Genomic DNA, 16,455 nt, shown 5'->3' on the forward strand with positions numbered 1-16,455 from the left:
TCTAAGTTCTTCCTCCCACTGCACTTCTCCCAGGTAGTCCCTTATCCTTCTGTAGGTCCCCTTTTCTGTAATCAAGTCTCCTTTCCCGGACCTCTTGTCCTTTGGTCACAATTTTAAGCTCCATCATGTAGTCAAAGGGCTAGGACACAATGGTCACTAGCTCCTAGTGGTATTTCATGTTCCAACTGCTCGATGTCTTCTACATTCTGAGTGATAATGAGATCTAATAGGCTGGGCGTATCCCCTCCTCTTTCCCTAGTATCTTCTTTCACATGCTGTGTTAGGAAATTCCTGTCAATAACGTCTACCAGCTTCGCTCCCCAGGTCTCCTCCCCGCACATGGGGATTCCTCGTTTCCCAATCTATCTCTCCGTGATTTAGGTCCCCCATGACCAGCAGCTTCGCTCTCATGCTATGCGCTAAAGTTGCTGCCCTCTGCAGTTCATCCATACATGTCTTGTTGCTGTCCTCGTACTCCTGCCTGGGCCTTCTACTGTTTGGTGGGGGATTGTAGAGTATCAAGATTACAATCTTCTTCCCATCCACTGTCAGGGTTCCATGTATGAAGCTTGTGCTTTCATTGGTACCCGGATTTTCCAGCTCATCAAACTTCCATTTCCGCTTTATTAGTAGTGCCACTCCTCCTCCCTGTCTCTGTGTCCTTTCTTTTCTTATCACCTGGTACCCCTCTGGAAAGATTGCATCCGAGATCATGCCATTTATTTTAGTTTCCACTATTGCCACTATGTCCTGGGTCTGCCTCACTAACTCTTTCTTTTATCTCTTCTGCTTTATTGCTACCCCATCAGCATTGGTGTACCAAACCTTGAGGACTCCTTCTTGGAAACTCGGGTGTCAGAGTTCCCCCTTTCACCAGGGGTCTGGGGGGAACTGGGGGGTGTCTGGGGGGCAAGTGGGGGCTGTGGGGGCGAGTGGGGGGGGTGCTAGGGGGGTGCCTGGGAGTGCCTGGTAGGCGAATGGGGTCTGGGCATCTAGGGGGGTAGGAAGGGCATAATGGGTCTGAAAGTTAGGGGTCTGAATAGCATAGGGGGGTTGAGAAATAGAGTGAGACTGAGAGTCAGATAGAGGTTGAGAGGTTGGGGGGAAGAGGGATACTGAGGTGAGATGAGAATGGAGCATGGGTGCTGGGAGTGGAAGAGAGGGTATATTAGTTATGGGGGGAATCGGGGGTAGGTGGGGGTTTTGGGGTAGAAGAGGGGAAGAGGGAGATGGGGGAAGGTGTTAGGGGGTCACAAGGTGAGGGGGTTAAATGTGGGCTGGAGGTGCATAGGAGGGGTGAGGGTTGGGTGGGGTTTGGGGGTGAGTGGAAGAGGGGTGCAGTGGAAGCTGGGATGGAGTAGATGGAATTGAAGTCAATGGGGTAGAAGGGGCAGGGGAGTGGGAAGGGGTATTTGGGGAGGGGGGATGGGAAGGTGGGTTTGGGGAGGGCATGGCTTGACCCACTGGGGTCGCTGACAAGTGTGATGTAGCAGGGGCAGGGGAATCGTTGTGGAGGTGCAAATGTGGAAGGGACAGGGGGGTTTTGGGAGGCTGAGGCAGGGGGATGTATAGGAGGGCTGAGTTGGGGAGGATGCGACCTGGGAGGTGACCTGGGAGGTGACCTGGGAGGTGACCTGGGATGTGACCTGGGAGGTGAGACTACCTGGGAGGCTAGTACGTTGTCGTTGTTGCCATCTATTTTTGTGGGCTGTTTGCTCATCTTTCGTCATAAACCTCTCTATAAACACATTGTAATGGGTTTCACTTCCTCTGAGTAAGTGCTTGCTCCTCATTATGTACTCCACTGCCTCCTCATTGGAGAATTGCACCAGAACAGGTCTCTTCTTGGTACAATTGTAAGGTCCAACCCGTCGATTGATATCCACCTCGCGTTCTGCCATCTCTGCTCCAATACACCTCAATATCTCGTGCAATTCGTATTTTTCTGTTTCTATTCTCTCTTGTCTTGTTGGTGCCCTAGATTCGAATAATCCATGTATTATAATAGACCGTCTCCTCAGGAATTCATTGTCATGCTGGTAGCCTGTCCCCTGGGGATTCCCCATCCCAACCGCAGTCACTAACCCATCTCCCACTAATCCTCTATCCTTAGCCCTGCTGCTAAAACTTCCTAATTCGTTTGTGATACGAGCACATTCCCTCTCCCAGTCCTCTCTTCCCTTCCTAATCTCTTCCTGAACATAGAGCATAAGTTCTTGTTTCTGCCTCTCTACCGCATCCTGTATTTGCTGAAATACCTCACTTTTAATCCCCTGGATTAGATCCTCCAACCAATCACTCCTTCTCTCTACAAATTTCCCTATTAATTTGTCTATAAATCTGTCCTCCTCCTCATCCCTGCTGGTGATTGACCTTGAACCCCTTCTAGTCATTGCAGTAACAATCTAGCCAAAAAGGCGCTCCTCAATACCTTGCACAATCTGCTAACACAATAGGTGAGTGAATCTCCAATCGTCGTCCCAAGTGGTGGTATAAGGGTTGCTGCCGAGGTGAGGTCACGCGGTCAGAGGTCGGTGAGGTCTGGTTTCACACTGCACAGTATTTCCTCAACTATTTTGAATTACGCTAATTAAACTGTTTTTCTTCACTACCTTATGGCTCTGGTCAAAACCCAAGGTTTTTTCATTCACTTGTACATTCACTTATAGTCTTTTTCACTTCGAAGTTGCCTGATTACCCCTCCCACTCCACGAGTGATCCAGGAGCTCCCAACCCACGTCCACCCAACACGATGGTCACAAGGCACGCACGCACGGTGTGCGTGCGTGCGTGCGTGTGCGCGCGTGCGTGTGCGCGCGTGCGCGCGTGTGCGTGCGTGCACGTGCGTGTACTCGCCTAGTTGTACTCGCCTAGTTGTGTTTGCGGGGGTTGAGCTCTGGCTCTTTGGTCCCGCCTCTCAACCGTCAATCAACAGGTGTACAGATTCCTGAGCCTATTGGGTCTATCATATCTACACTTGAAACTGTGTGCACGTACGCACGTGTGTGTACGTGCACGTGCGTGTGTGTGTGTGTGTACGTGTACGTGTGTGTAGGTGAGAAGCAGGGGAAAGGGGGGGGGACCGCTGTAACCTAAATACCACAAAAGAACAATAAACTCCATACTGTAACTTACGCAGGGGGGCCCCCCAAGAGGGAGGGAGAGAGGGGGTACCTAACCGGCCAGAAATAAATCGTCTACCATTGTGGGTTTTATTGTCTGAGCGATCATTAGTATCGATTCCAAGTACATAAAAAATGTGTAACGGCGAGCAATAATCGTGACAGTTTTAGGTTTCATAGCCAATAATTGTGATGATAAGAGACAGAAGCCCTGAGGCCAGATTCACGAAAGCACTTACGCAAGGACTTACGAACCTGTACATCTTTCCTCAATCTTTGACGGCTTTGGTTACATTTATTAAAGAATTTACAAGCATGAAAACTTCCGAATCAACTGTTGTTATTATTATAAACAGCCTCCTTGTGCTTCGGAGCTCATTAACTGTTTAATAAATGTAAACAGAGCCAACAAAGATTGAGGAAAGATGTACAGGTTCGTAAGTGCTTGCGTAAGTGCTTTCGTGAATCTGGCCCCTGTACATCTTTTCTCAATCTTTGGCGGCTTTGTTTTCAATTATTAAACAGTTAATGAGCTCCGAAGCACCAGGAGGCTGTTTATAACAATAACAACAGTTGAATGGGAAGTTTTCATACTTGTAAACTGTTTAATAAATGTAACCAAAGCCGTCAAAGATTGAGGAAAGATGTACACGTTCGTAAGTGTTTGCGTAGGTGCTTTCGTGAATCTGGCCCCTGCTGGAGAGTAGCCCTGGGTTGCGTCTAGCTCTGGTCCCCTGGCTCTCGAATGAACATGGTGCAAATAGTACATAGCCTCAACAATATTGCTTTCATTAACAAATAAACTAAATAAAAACTGGTGGCAATTTCCTCTCAAGAAGTCAAACGCCTGAGTCTCTGTTCCCTAGCCATGTGCCTCTAATCTTCTCTGCTACCAGGATGGGTATTGGGGCCTCTACCACCCACAGGATGGGTATTGGGGTCCTCTACCACCCACGGGATGGGTATTGGGGTCCTCTACCACCCACGGGATGGGTATTGGGGTCCTCTACCACCCACAGGATGGGTATTGGGGTCCTCTACCACCCACGGGATGGGTGTTGGGTCCTCTACCACCCACAGGATGGGTATTGGGGTCCTCTACCACCCACAGGATGGGTATTGGGGTCCTCTACCACCCACAGGATGGGTATTGGGGTCCTCTACCATCCACAGGATGGGTATTGGGGTCCTCTACCACCCACGGGATGGGTATTGGGGTCCTCTACCACCCACGGGATGGGTATTGGGGTTCTTTACCACCCACAGGATGGGTATTGGGTCCTCTACCACCCACGGGATGGGTATTGGGGTCCTTTACCACCCACGGGATGGGTATTGGGTCCTCTACCACCCACGGGATGGGTATTGGGTCCTCTACCACCCACAGGATGGGTGTTGGGTCCTCTACCACCCACGGGATGGGTATTGGGGCCTCTACTACCCACGGGATGGGTATTGGGGTCCTCTACTACCCACGGGATGGGTATTGGGGTCCTCTACCACCCACGGGATGGGTATTGGGTCCTCCACCACCCACGGGATGGGTATTGGGGTCCTCCACCACCCACGGGATGGGTATTGGGGTCCTCTACCACCCACGGGATGGGTATTGGGGTCCTCTACCACCCACGGGATGGGTATTGGGTCCTCTACCACCCACAGGATGGGTATTGGGTCCTCTACCACCCACAGGATGGGTCTTGGGTCCTCTACCACCCACAGGATGGGTCTTGGGTCCACTACCACCCACAGGATGGGTGTTGGGTCCTCTACCACCCACGGGATGGGTGTTGGGTCCTCTACCACCCACGGGATGGGTGTTGGGTCCTCTACCACCCACAGGATGGGTGTTGGGTCCTCTACCACCCACAAGATGGGTATTGGGTCCTCTACCACCCACAGGATGGGTATTGGGGTCCTCTACCACCCACAGGATGGGTGTTGGGTCCTCTACCACCCACGGGATGGGGGTATGGAGTACACTATCACACGAAAATGGGTTGCATAATTAGTCAAGTCACCCAATAGCTAAACAGTGATGACATTTGATGAGCGGGCACAAAACACGGGGGGGGGGGGGGGGGAGACGACCAACTACAGGTACAGAATATGTATTGGGATCAATTATCTTAACGTAGATACGGTACAAACTCTCAGGTCAATGATTTTATTAGTAACATTCTTCAGAAGGCTCATAGAATTACAGGTCCGTTGTCGTGTCTGAGTCGGCGGAAAATTAGGCAGCTTGTGGGGTCAGGCTCGGTATAAAACAATACAGCAGCGTGTAGCGTCAGGCTCGGTATAAAACAATGCAGCAGCGTGTAGCGTCAGGCTCGGTATAAAACAATGCAGCAGCGTGTAGCGTCAGGCTCAGTATAAAACAATACAGCAGCGTGTAGCGTCAGGCTCGGTATAAAACAATGCAGCAGCGTGTAGCGTCAGGCTCGGTATAAAACAATACAGCAGCGTGTAGCGTCAGGCTCGGTATAAAACAATGCAGCAGCGTGTAGCGTCAGGCTCGGTATAAAACAATACAGCAGCGTGTAGCGTCAGGCTCGGTATAAAACAATGCAGCAGCGTGTAGCGTCAGGCTCAGTATAAAACAATACAGCAGCGTGTAGCGTCAGGCTCAGTATAAAACAATACAGCAGCGTGTAGCGTCAGGCTCGGTATAAAACAATGCAGCAGCGTGTAGCGTCAGGCTCGGTATAAAACAATACAGCAGCGTGTAGCGTCAGGCTCAGTATAAAACAATACAGCAGCGTGTAGCGTCAGGCTCAGTATAAAACAATACAGCAGCGTGTAGCGTCAGGCTCGGTATAAAACAATACAGCAGCGTGTAGCGTCAGGCTCAGTATAAAACAATACAGCAGCGTGTAGCGTCAGGCTCAGTATAAAACAATACAGCAGCGTGTAGCGTCAGGCTCGGTATAAAACAATACAGCAGCGTGTAGCGTCAGGCTCAGTATAAAACAATACAGCAGCGTGTAGCGTCAGGCTCAGTATAAAACAATACAGCAGCGTGTAGCGTCAGGCTCAGTATAAAACAATACAGCAGCGTGTAGCGTCAGGCTCGGTATAAAACAATACAGCAGCGTGTAGCGTCAGGCTCGGTATAAAACAATACAGCAGCGTGTAGCGTCAGGCTCAGTATAAAACAATACAGCAGCGTGTAGCGTCAGGCTCGGTATAAAACAATACAGCAGCGTGTAGCGTCAGGCTCAGTATAAAACAATACAGCAGCGTCAGGCTCAGTATAAAACAATACAGCAGCGTGTAGCGTCAGGCTCAGTATAAAACAATACAGCAGCGTGTAGCGTCAGGCTCAGTATAAAACAATGCAGCAGCGTGTAGCGTCAGGCTCAGTATAAAACAATACAGCAGCGTGTAGCGTCAGGCTCAGTATAAAACAATGCAGCAGCGTGTAGCGTCAGGCTCAGTATAAAACAATACAGCAGCGTGTAGCGTCAGGCTCAGTATAAAACAATGCAGCAGCGTGTGGCGTCAGGCTCGGTATAAAACAATACAGCAGCGTGTAGCGTCAGGCTCAGTATAAAACAATACAGCAGCGTGTAGCGTCAGGCTCAGTATAAAACAATGCAGCAGCGTGTAGCGTCAGGCTCAGTATAAAACAATGCAGCAGCGTGTAGCGTCAGGCTCGGTATAAAACAATGCAGCAGCGTGTAGCGTCAGGCTCGGTATAAAACAATGCAGCAGCGTGTAGCGTCAGGCTCGGTATAAAACAATGCAGCAGCGTGTAGCGTCAGGCTCAGTATAAAACAATACGGCAGCGTGTAGCGTCAGGAAGCTGACTGACCCTGAAGCCCCCTGTGTGTTGCAGCATACTAATATATATATATATATATATATATATATATATATATATATATATATATATATATATATATATATATATATATATCATGCAAACTATTCTATATTGCAGTAAGATTTATTTGTTCATATCAGCTGAAAGTTAGGGAGAGAACTTTATTTTGTTGTTATCGTATATCCGCAAAATGTTTGTGTTCATCATTGAGTAGATATGCTCACTAGAAACCTAGATTAACTAGAAATTCATAAGACTTTTATGAAAGGAGATGGTTTGGTTATCATGAGTTTATAAAGGAGATGGTTTGGTTATCATGAGTTTATAAAGGAGATGGTTTGGTTATCATGAGTTTATCAATGGACCATCTTGTGGTGGCAAGGCAATATAAAGGATCTGGGTGTACTCATGTCGGAAGACATTACATTTAAAGAACACAATAAAGTAGCCGTCACTACTGCAAGAAAAATGACAGGTTGGATAACAAGAACCTTTCACACTAGAGATGCTATACCGATGATGATACTTTTCAAGACGCCAGTGCTTTCTAGAGTGGAGTACTGGCGCATAATGACAGTCCCTTTCAAAGCTGGAGAAATTGCTGACCTGGAGAGCGTGCAGAGATCTTTTACTGCTAGAATCTACTCAGGAACTAAACTATTGGGACCGACTAAAGTGCCTAACTCTGTATTCTCTTGAGCGCAGGCGGGAATTGAATTGAACAGTTAGGGGGAAAGGGCCAAGCCATTACGTCTATATAGCACTGGGGAAGGGGGGTCAGGATAAGAATTTTGAGATGGGACGGGGGGAAGGAATGGTATCCAACCACTTGGACGGTCGGGGATTGAACGCCGACCTGCATGAAGCGAGGCCGTCGCTCTACCGTCCAGCCCAAGTGGACGGTAATAATTTACACATGGAAAATATTAGAGGGGCTGGTCCCAAATCTGCACGCACAAATAACACCACATGAGACCAGAAGACATGGCAGGATGTGCAGAATACCCCCGTTGAAGAGCAGAGGTGCAACAGGTACTCTGAGAGAGAACTATCAACATCAGAGGCCCGAGACTGTTCAACACGCTTCCACTACACATAAGGGGCATAACTGGCCGACCCCTCAGTGTTCAAGAGAGAACTTGACAAACACCTCCAAAGCATACCTGATCAACCAGACTGTCACTCATACGTCAGGCTGCGAGCAGCCGCGTCCAACAGCCTGGTTGACAAGTCCAGCAACGAGGAGGCCCTGATCAACGACCGGGCCGCGGGGACGGCAAGCCCCGAAATCATCTCAAGGTAATTTCAACGTAGATTACCTTGTGTTGGTTTCAGAAAAAACACATGGTATTGGAGGAGAACTTCAAGTGGATGACAGCACAGCTGCAACTCTGAGAGGGGGTCAGGATAAATATAAAGTTCAGTCTGTTAGGTTCAGTCTGCTTGCATCCCTGATTAAGGGATGCAAGTGGAGTGCTTCAGAGTTAGTCTTGGAATATCTGTCGTTCATTATTGACCTAAATGACCTAGACACAAGACTGAACTGCAACAATAATAAATTTGCTAACGGCACTTAAGGACGGCAATGCATTGAGACGCAGACTGATTACAATTGAAGGTTCTAAACAAAGTTCGTGAGCCGCCATTTTACTCATACACAGAATAAATATTAAAGGAAGTGCTAAATAATCTAAAGCATTCAATCACGAGGTTAATATGACCGAAGTATCAGGGTTATGTGGTTCTAGATGTTTGGTGGACGCCGTAGAACTCTGATGGCAAGCCTAAATTAGTTTTAAAACGAGAGGCTCAATAGCAAGAGCAGGTGGGACGAGTCTAGCGTAGCCAGGATAGGGGCAGGGGGACGAGTGGCTGCCTAGCCAGGAGAGAGAAGGGCAGGGGGACGAGTGGCTGCCTAGCCAGGAGAGAGAAGGGCAGGGGGACGAGTGGCTGCCTAGCCAGGAGAGAGAGGGGCAGGGGACGAGTCGCTGCCTAGCCAGGAGAGGAGCGAGGGTCGGCGGCTCTGAGAACACTTGCACCACGTCCAGTGATGACGAACCTTCCCCCCCCCCCCCCTCAGTCACTGGCCGCCGCTACGCTCTCAATTGTTTCTTCTTGTGATTCACGCACAAAACACTTCCAGCTACATTGTTCCACGCTCCATAATGGTTTGTTGTTTAGTGTTTTGCCAAGCTCTTGCTGATCCCAAATGGTTTCTGGTGAGTAAACAGGAAAAAGGTGGGTGGGGGGGGGGGGGGTGTTCTTTGACAAGCCGCCGGGTTTCTGAGGCGGGAGGTGGGGGGGGGGGGGGGTTCTTCTCAGTCGCTTTTGTCACATAAAATTGTTCTATCAACTCGAGACATGAGTGTGGGTGGGTGGGTGCGCGCACAAAATATCCTTGCACAAAAGCCCGTGTATAATAGCACTAAAATAACTTTTTATGGTCATTAAGGGACGAACGGTCACTTTAAATATGAAAGCCAGTACCAACAGCAAGCCTTCCCTGCTGCCATATTTGCCAACTTGGATAATGTTGCACTGCTCCCGAGTTGTTGAACTAATCCAAGTGTAACAATGCTGTGCTCAAGGGCAAACTTTGATCTCGAATTCATCACCATTTCATCGTGTGGTTAAACAACGTACAGGTGGAATAATGAGGTCGCTTTCAGAAGCACGGGGTGGGGGGGGGGGTGTTGCTATGCCGGCATCATGGTTTATGTCTGCCTTCTGATACAGTGTAAGTTTGCTTAGACTTGTTAGTAATTTGAAAAGTGTTGCAGTGCATGCAAGCGTTGCATATAGATGCTTCCTGACGAAGCGGTTAACTTGCGCCTTCCGCTCGCACTCTTGCAACATATCCTAATTACTGCCGCGTGAAGAGGGGGGGGGGGGGGGGCGGACAGTTGAGTATCGGGACCTTATCGCTCCCTGTCCAGGGCTCGAACTCTGTCGACATAGCTCACGAGGTTTGGAATGGGACTTGATCGTCTTTTTCAACACTAGGACACGAATACAGCACACTATTCACCTGAAATACTATGCTTAACGTGAGCAGAAGCCTCATTTGACTGACATTTGTGAGCCTTTGCATATAACACTTGTCATACGCAAGGCGTACGACTCTTGTCATACGCAAGGAGCTCACAACAACAGTTTGGTCACAGGTGTATACAGCCTCAAAGATTATTGTATCATTTGTGGGCATTTAACAGGTTCCCGCCTGAACACTGTTGGGGGTATTTTGGTAGTTCGTATATTTAGAGGATATTAAAAAGATCTCTTGGACCCTTTGTATTTCTGTTGTTGTAATTATTTCACCCCAGCATCTGAGTGGGGCTGTTTTGCATATCTGTCTTGGCCTCTGTCTTGAAATGAATTACTATTTGGAAATTTGGTGACTGTTCATCTAATATTTTCTATGTCAAGCTATATCTATATAAATCTATATCTATATAAATCTATATCTATATAAATCTATATATAAATCTATATCTATATAAATCTATATCTATATAAATCTATATCTATATAAATCTATATCTATATAAATCTATATCTATATAAATCTATATCTATATAAATCTATATCTATATAAATCTATATCTATATAAATCTATATCTATATAAATCTATATCTATATCTATTTATCTGGTGCTACATAGTCGAATTCAGGCAGTAAGTTGAAGGCACATTCGTGAGGTAAGCATTTTGTCAGCTTTAATGATGTGGTAAACGTGCATCGCGATTTATTTTATGTTAATCATTTGATAATTTTTGTAATTAAAGAATGTAAATATTTATATCATTTGCAGATAAATTCACAGAACACATTACACTTTATTATAGTTTACCTCACGTCTAATGATTGAGATCTGCAGTAGTAGTAGTAATAATAATATTAAAAATATATACAGAACACGATGCAGTTGTTGAATAGTTGTTACATAAAATTTATTTCAAATATAGTACGTGTTCAGACTTCGTATAGCTGGTGTGCTTGTTACCTCTCTTGACGTTAAAGTTGTAGCGTACTTTTTCATGAAGTTGTGAATAATAGTGGCTCGGACAACTTCTGACAATGCGTTCCACTTGCCAACCACCCATATATAGGGTACGGGAATCTCCTTGTATCTCTACAGTTGAACTGTGTGTTTATCTTCCACTAATGTTCTTTTGTCTTACCTTCTCCTCAGTTTAAATAGGCGTTTTTTCCCCCCATCGTGCCTTATTTCCTGTCTTATTTCCATCAGTATCTTGTATGCAGTGATCATATTCTGTTTCGTCTCTTTTCCTAAGATTGTTCCCATAAGGAAAGACTGTTCCTATATTTTGTCCTATCCCAACTCTCTTAACAACTCTTAATTATGGTGCTATAGTAACTTGCAAACTTCTGTACTTTATCAGGCTTCCTTTTGTGCTTCACAAGGTGTTGATTCCACGTTGGTGCTGCATACTGCAGTAATGGGCTCATCGTAGAATAGACTCGAAAGTTTCCATGTTCAGATGTTTGTGTTCTTACATTCGGCAACTTTCTATATGAGCTTCTGGTGTTGAGATCAGGCGTCGGGTTCACGGTAAGCGGTTACTTCAGTGATATGATTCTCGCACAAATGTGTAGTAAATAGTGTGTGTTTGAGGTGCGGGTGAATGTTCCGGGATATTATTTTCAAATGGTTGGTGTATGAGCTAAGGATGACAATTATTCTCACTAACAAGTTCACATACACGTGATCCGTTGGCAGCGTCTTCGATGAGGCTACGACCATAATAATATTAATAATAATTATTATACAGAAATCACACTAAGGTGATATGTATATAACACGATTCAGTAGAATCCCAGGTTGTACAAGTTATAATAGGTCAGGGTGGTACAGTGGTAGAGGTGGCATCTGGCAGGCCGTTGAATACGGGTTCCAGTCACCTAAGAGGTCCAGTTGATTTTCTCAATAATATTCATTCATAAAATATGCAACAAGCGCCGGCGAGAAACAATGGGCAGAGTTTCTTTCACCCTATGCTCCTGTTACCTAGCAGTAAAATAGGTACCTGGGTGTTAGTCAGCTGTCACGGGCTGCTTCCTGGGGGTGGTGGCCTGGTCGAGGACCGGGCCGCGGGGTCACTAAAGCCCCGAAATCATCTCAAGATAACCTCTCCAAAAAGTTTCAGTATTTTATGAGTTTCGATGAGATCAGCCCTGTAATGTCTGGTTTGCCGTGGTGTTAGTCCTGTGGCCTTAAACAGTTCCTGGTATCAGAGTCGACTTGCTTCTGGAATGAATTTTGTTGCTGTGTTGAACTTTCTCCAATGCTACAAAACCCGAGTGTTATAATAATTATGTAGCGGTTGTTATGTGTGGTTATGTGTGTGGGGTTTATATTTTCTGTATGTATTCACTCTGTATTGGAATGTAAGTTATTTACCTAATACGGCCTTTCAGGTGTTACCGACGGCATGAAAGGAAGGCTAACGCCCTAGCAGCAGCTACAGCAGCACTAGCACCAGCAGCAGCAACAGTGAGGCGAAGAGGATGTGGGCGGGGGTGTGGGCGGTGTGGGCGGCGGCGGTGGTGGGCGTTACAGTCTTGCCCTCCACTGTGGCGGCGCTCTCTGGACCCAACGTGTGCACCAAGCAGGAGACGTAAGTGGTATTCCCACTTTTCCCCTCACATAGCAGGAGAAATAAGTGGTATATCCACTTTTCCCCCTCACATAGCAGGAGAAATAAGTGGTATATCCACTTTTCCCCCTCACATAGCAGGAGAAATAAGTGGTACATCCACTTTTCCCCCTCACATAGCAGGAGACGTGATATTTCCCCTTTCCCAGCCCAACCATTCGGGCTGGACGGTAGAGAGACGGTCTCCCTTCAGGGGGCATAATTTAGTTTATTGTAAGTTCAATGTCAACCAATCTTTTTTGACTAGTTGCATATATGAAAAGGGGTGCAACTGATCCAAGTTTCAGTATAGCAGCCTAAATAGAAAGGGAATTTTTTTTTGTTTTTCAACGAATTTTACACATTTTCAATAAACCTCTACAACTACAAGTTTCAAATGAAATCATTTCTGTGACAATCTTCTATCACATTTGCATATAATAAAGGATCTATATGACCGGATTTTCCAAAATATGTTTAGTTTTACTAATACAAATCGTCAAAGTTCCCCCCCCCCAAAATTATGCAAATATATCATGTTTATTACTATTTATGAAATTAATGAATGAACTTGGAGAAAAAACGCTTCATACGGATTGTAGATACATTAAACTCTACATATGAGGTGTAAGTTTCATGTAAATTGAATAAAAAAATGAAACGGTAGAAGTTACGTTTATGTTACAGTATTTGAAAAGCAATAATTAAAAAATGAAGTCTAAGGTGCTGTCATCTGTGGCTGAGGTTGCCATTAACCAATTTCCTCCAAAATTGGCACCCTTACAGATAGTCTTACGTGCAGTCAGGTGTATAAGTTTCATGCAAATCGTCTGATAAACAAATAATAAGAAAAAAAATTTATTGGATAAAACTAATTATTAATTTATTTTATTATATGCTATTGTGATAGCCGAGAGTCATAGACATGATTTCAGTTGACACTTGTGTTTGATGATAATTTTTTAACGTTTTGGAAAATTGTTGACACATAATTAAATCTTTTTTTCTCCCTTCCTATTTATGTTACGATGCTGAGACTCGGACCAGATGAAGCCCTTTTCATATACAACTAGGCAAAAAAAGTTTGATTGAAATCGAACTAGTTTTTATTTATTGCATATTTTGGCATATTTGTAAGTTATGCCGCCTTCATGCAGGTCGGCGTTCAATCCTCGACCGTTCAAGTGGTTGGGCTCCATTCCTTTCCCCCCCGTCCCATCCTAAATCCTTATCCCGACCCCTTCCAAGTGCTATATAGTCGTAATGACTTGGCGCTTTCCTCTCATAATTCCCTCTCCCCCTTTCCTATTACCAAGTAAATGAGAGTGATATCCCCCCCCCCTTCCCCAATTTCCCCTCCCCAACCACTAGGCATGAATGATGTCCCCCCCCCCTCTTTCCTTCTCTCTCTCCTCTTCCGTCCCCAACCTCTTTTCCTTCCTCCCTCTCTTCTCCACAGCCTAATTGGCTGATTAGGCATCCCTTTGCAAGTGATTTGTTTTCCCTTCAATTTCGGTACAGTACTATATTAACAACCCTCCACTATTCTGTTATTCTGCCCAACACTATAGTGATTCATTAAAGATGGGGATTTAGAAAGCTCGATTTACATTCTGTTGTAACCCTGATAAATACTTTAGTCTGGTCCTAGGAATTTGCTTGGCTTGAATTTTTACATTTGTTTAATACTATGACTCCCTGGCAATTTTACCTGTACTGCAGTGGTGATTACAGTAGCAGGAGGGAGATGTTTGGCCTGTCATCTGGTAACAGTATTCACCTTGCAGTAAATAAGTTTCCGGGAGGTAAGGTAATTAATTATCAGGAGAAGCACCAAGCCATCACGACTATATAGCACCTGGAAGGGTTAAGGATTTATGATAGAACGGGGGAAAGGAATGGTGCCCAACCACTTGGACGGTCGGGGATGGAACGCCGACCTGCATGAAGCGAGACCCTCGCTCTACCGTCCAGTCCAAGTGGTTGGGCTAGGTACCCGGGACTTGGATTACTGTTGCATCCTGGGGATTGTCAGTCGTTGGCTTAGGCCGGGGACCTTGATAAGCCTAACATATTTCCTGTCTCCGACTATAGGAACCAGACAAATAACTGAATGGCTTATTTGGCACTAATATTGTGACATAATATGTGTAGGTTGTTTAGTATGATGTAAAAACATAGTTTGTACATTACCTGTACTCACATATTAATATTAACATGTAATCATATTGTTTCAGGTTCACAAGTTATGTAAATGTGTCTTATACAAAGGCTTACAGAGTACGGACCTACACGTACTGCTTCAGTCTTCCGCCCAAATGTTCAAAGTACAAGATAGCTTATAAAACTTCTTTCAAAACTCAGGTATGTTACTATTCAGGCAAAGTAATGCATTATTAATGTTGTATGTTTTGACGTCTTATTAATTTCCATGTTTGTCCAACAAGACAAGAGAGCTAAAATAGTGTCAATGATCATCAATCCTGCTTTCATATGCATGCATGGTCTTATCTGACAGTTTTTACCAAGTTTACAGGAACGAGTTTTAGTTCCTGGGTCCTGCTATTACAGTACAAGTTTGTCATAGAAAGCAATGACTCGACCCTATTGTTTTTTGTCATATCCACTTTAGGTACTCTGCATTAAACTACTATTTATTTAACTTAACACTTTGTAACACCTTATTGTGGTCACTCTGGGGAGGTGTTTTCTTGCATCCCCAATGGCTCTCCATGCACATTGTCTCTGTTGCTACACACCTATAATAATGTATACTTCTCCCTCATGTCATTTGGTCAACCCGTTCTCGCAAATTTAATAAGTCAATATTGACTTATTAAATATGTGCATAGGTGACATACTTAACATAATAGATACCCTTAAAAAGATTCATAGAAAACACCGACCTTACCTAACCTTGTTAGTATCTTAAGATAAGCATCTTATTGCTTCGTAATTACAATTATTACCTAACCTATAATAGATATAGGTTAAGTAATAATTGTAATTACGAAGCAATAAGATGCTTATCTTAAGATACTAACAAGGTTAGGTAAGGTCGGTGTTTTCTATGAATCTTTTTAAGGGTATCTATTATGTTTAGTATATCACCTATGCACGTAGTTAATAAGTCAATATTGACTTTACGAATTTGCGAGAACGGGTTGATTTGGTTTCAGTCTCCTTAGTTTATACTTTTAGCTCGGCCCTCTTAATTCTGGGACTAGCCTTCTAAGAAACTGCTGTACAGTACAGTACTTTATATTATTTTTTGTCTGTCTGAGTTGGGGCCTTCTATTATTTTTTTTTTTTTTTTTTTTTTTTTTGAGATATATACAAGAGTTGTTACATTCTTGTACAGCCACTAGTACGCGTAGCGTTTCGGGCAAGTCCTTAATCCTATGGTCCCTGGAATACGATCCCCTGCCACGAAGAATCGTTTTTTCATCCAAGTACACATTTTACTGTTGCGTTAAACAGAGGCTACAGTTAAGGAATTGCGCCCAGTAAATCCTCCCCGGCCAGGATACGAACCCATGACATAGCGCTCGCGGAACGCCAGGCGAGTGTCTTACCACTACACCACGGAGACTGTGGATTATGGGGCCTCGAGGCTGAGTGGATAGCCCTCGAGGGTCGTAGTTGATTCCCTGTCAAGATAGAAACAAATGGGCAGATTTTTCTATCACTCTGATGACCCTGTTCACCTAGCAGTAAATGGGTACCTGGGAGTTACAGCTGCTGTGGTCTGCTTCCTGGGACTGTGTGTGTGTGTGTACGTGTGTTAGAAAGAAATATTAATACCATTAATATAAATACTACAATTAATCGTAGAAGTGTCACA

At 45.0% G+C, this 16,455-nt stretch overlaps 1 protein-coding gene across 9 annotated transcripts in view; it reads left to right on the forward strand.

The window, feature by feature from the left end:
• The first annotated feature begins 12,398 nt into the window (after window positions 1-12,398).
• Window positions 12,399-16,455, forward strand: part of LOC138357368 (protein draper-like) — a 79,802-nt gene continuing 75,745 nt past the window's right edge. For 4 of the 9 annotated variants that reach the window (XR_011224944.1, XM_069314044.1, XM_069314045.1 and 1 more), the window contains exons 1-2: window positions 12,399-12,593; window positions 14,849-14,975. Coding sequence is in view for 8 of the 9 variants with exons in the window: in XM_069314044.1 (XP_069170145.1) it covers window positions 12,484-12,593; window positions 14,849-14,975 (237 nt within the window). In the remaining variant the exon portion in view is untranslated. The remainder of the gene's footprint in view (window positions 12,594-14,848; window positions 14,976-16,455) is intronic. The other 5 variants (XM_069314038.1, XM_069314039.1, XM_069314042.1 and 2 more) reach the window with 2 other exon arrangements.

The sequence above is a fragment of the Procambarus clarkii genome, chromosome 78, assembly GCF_040958095.1.
Source record: "Procambarus clarkii isolate CNS0578487 chromosome 78, FALCON_Pclarkii_2.0, whole genome shotgun sequence".
In the NCBI taxonomy this organism is placed as follows: Eukaryota; Metazoa; Arthropoda; class Malacostraca; order Decapoda; family Cambaridae; genus Procambarus; species Procambarus clarkii.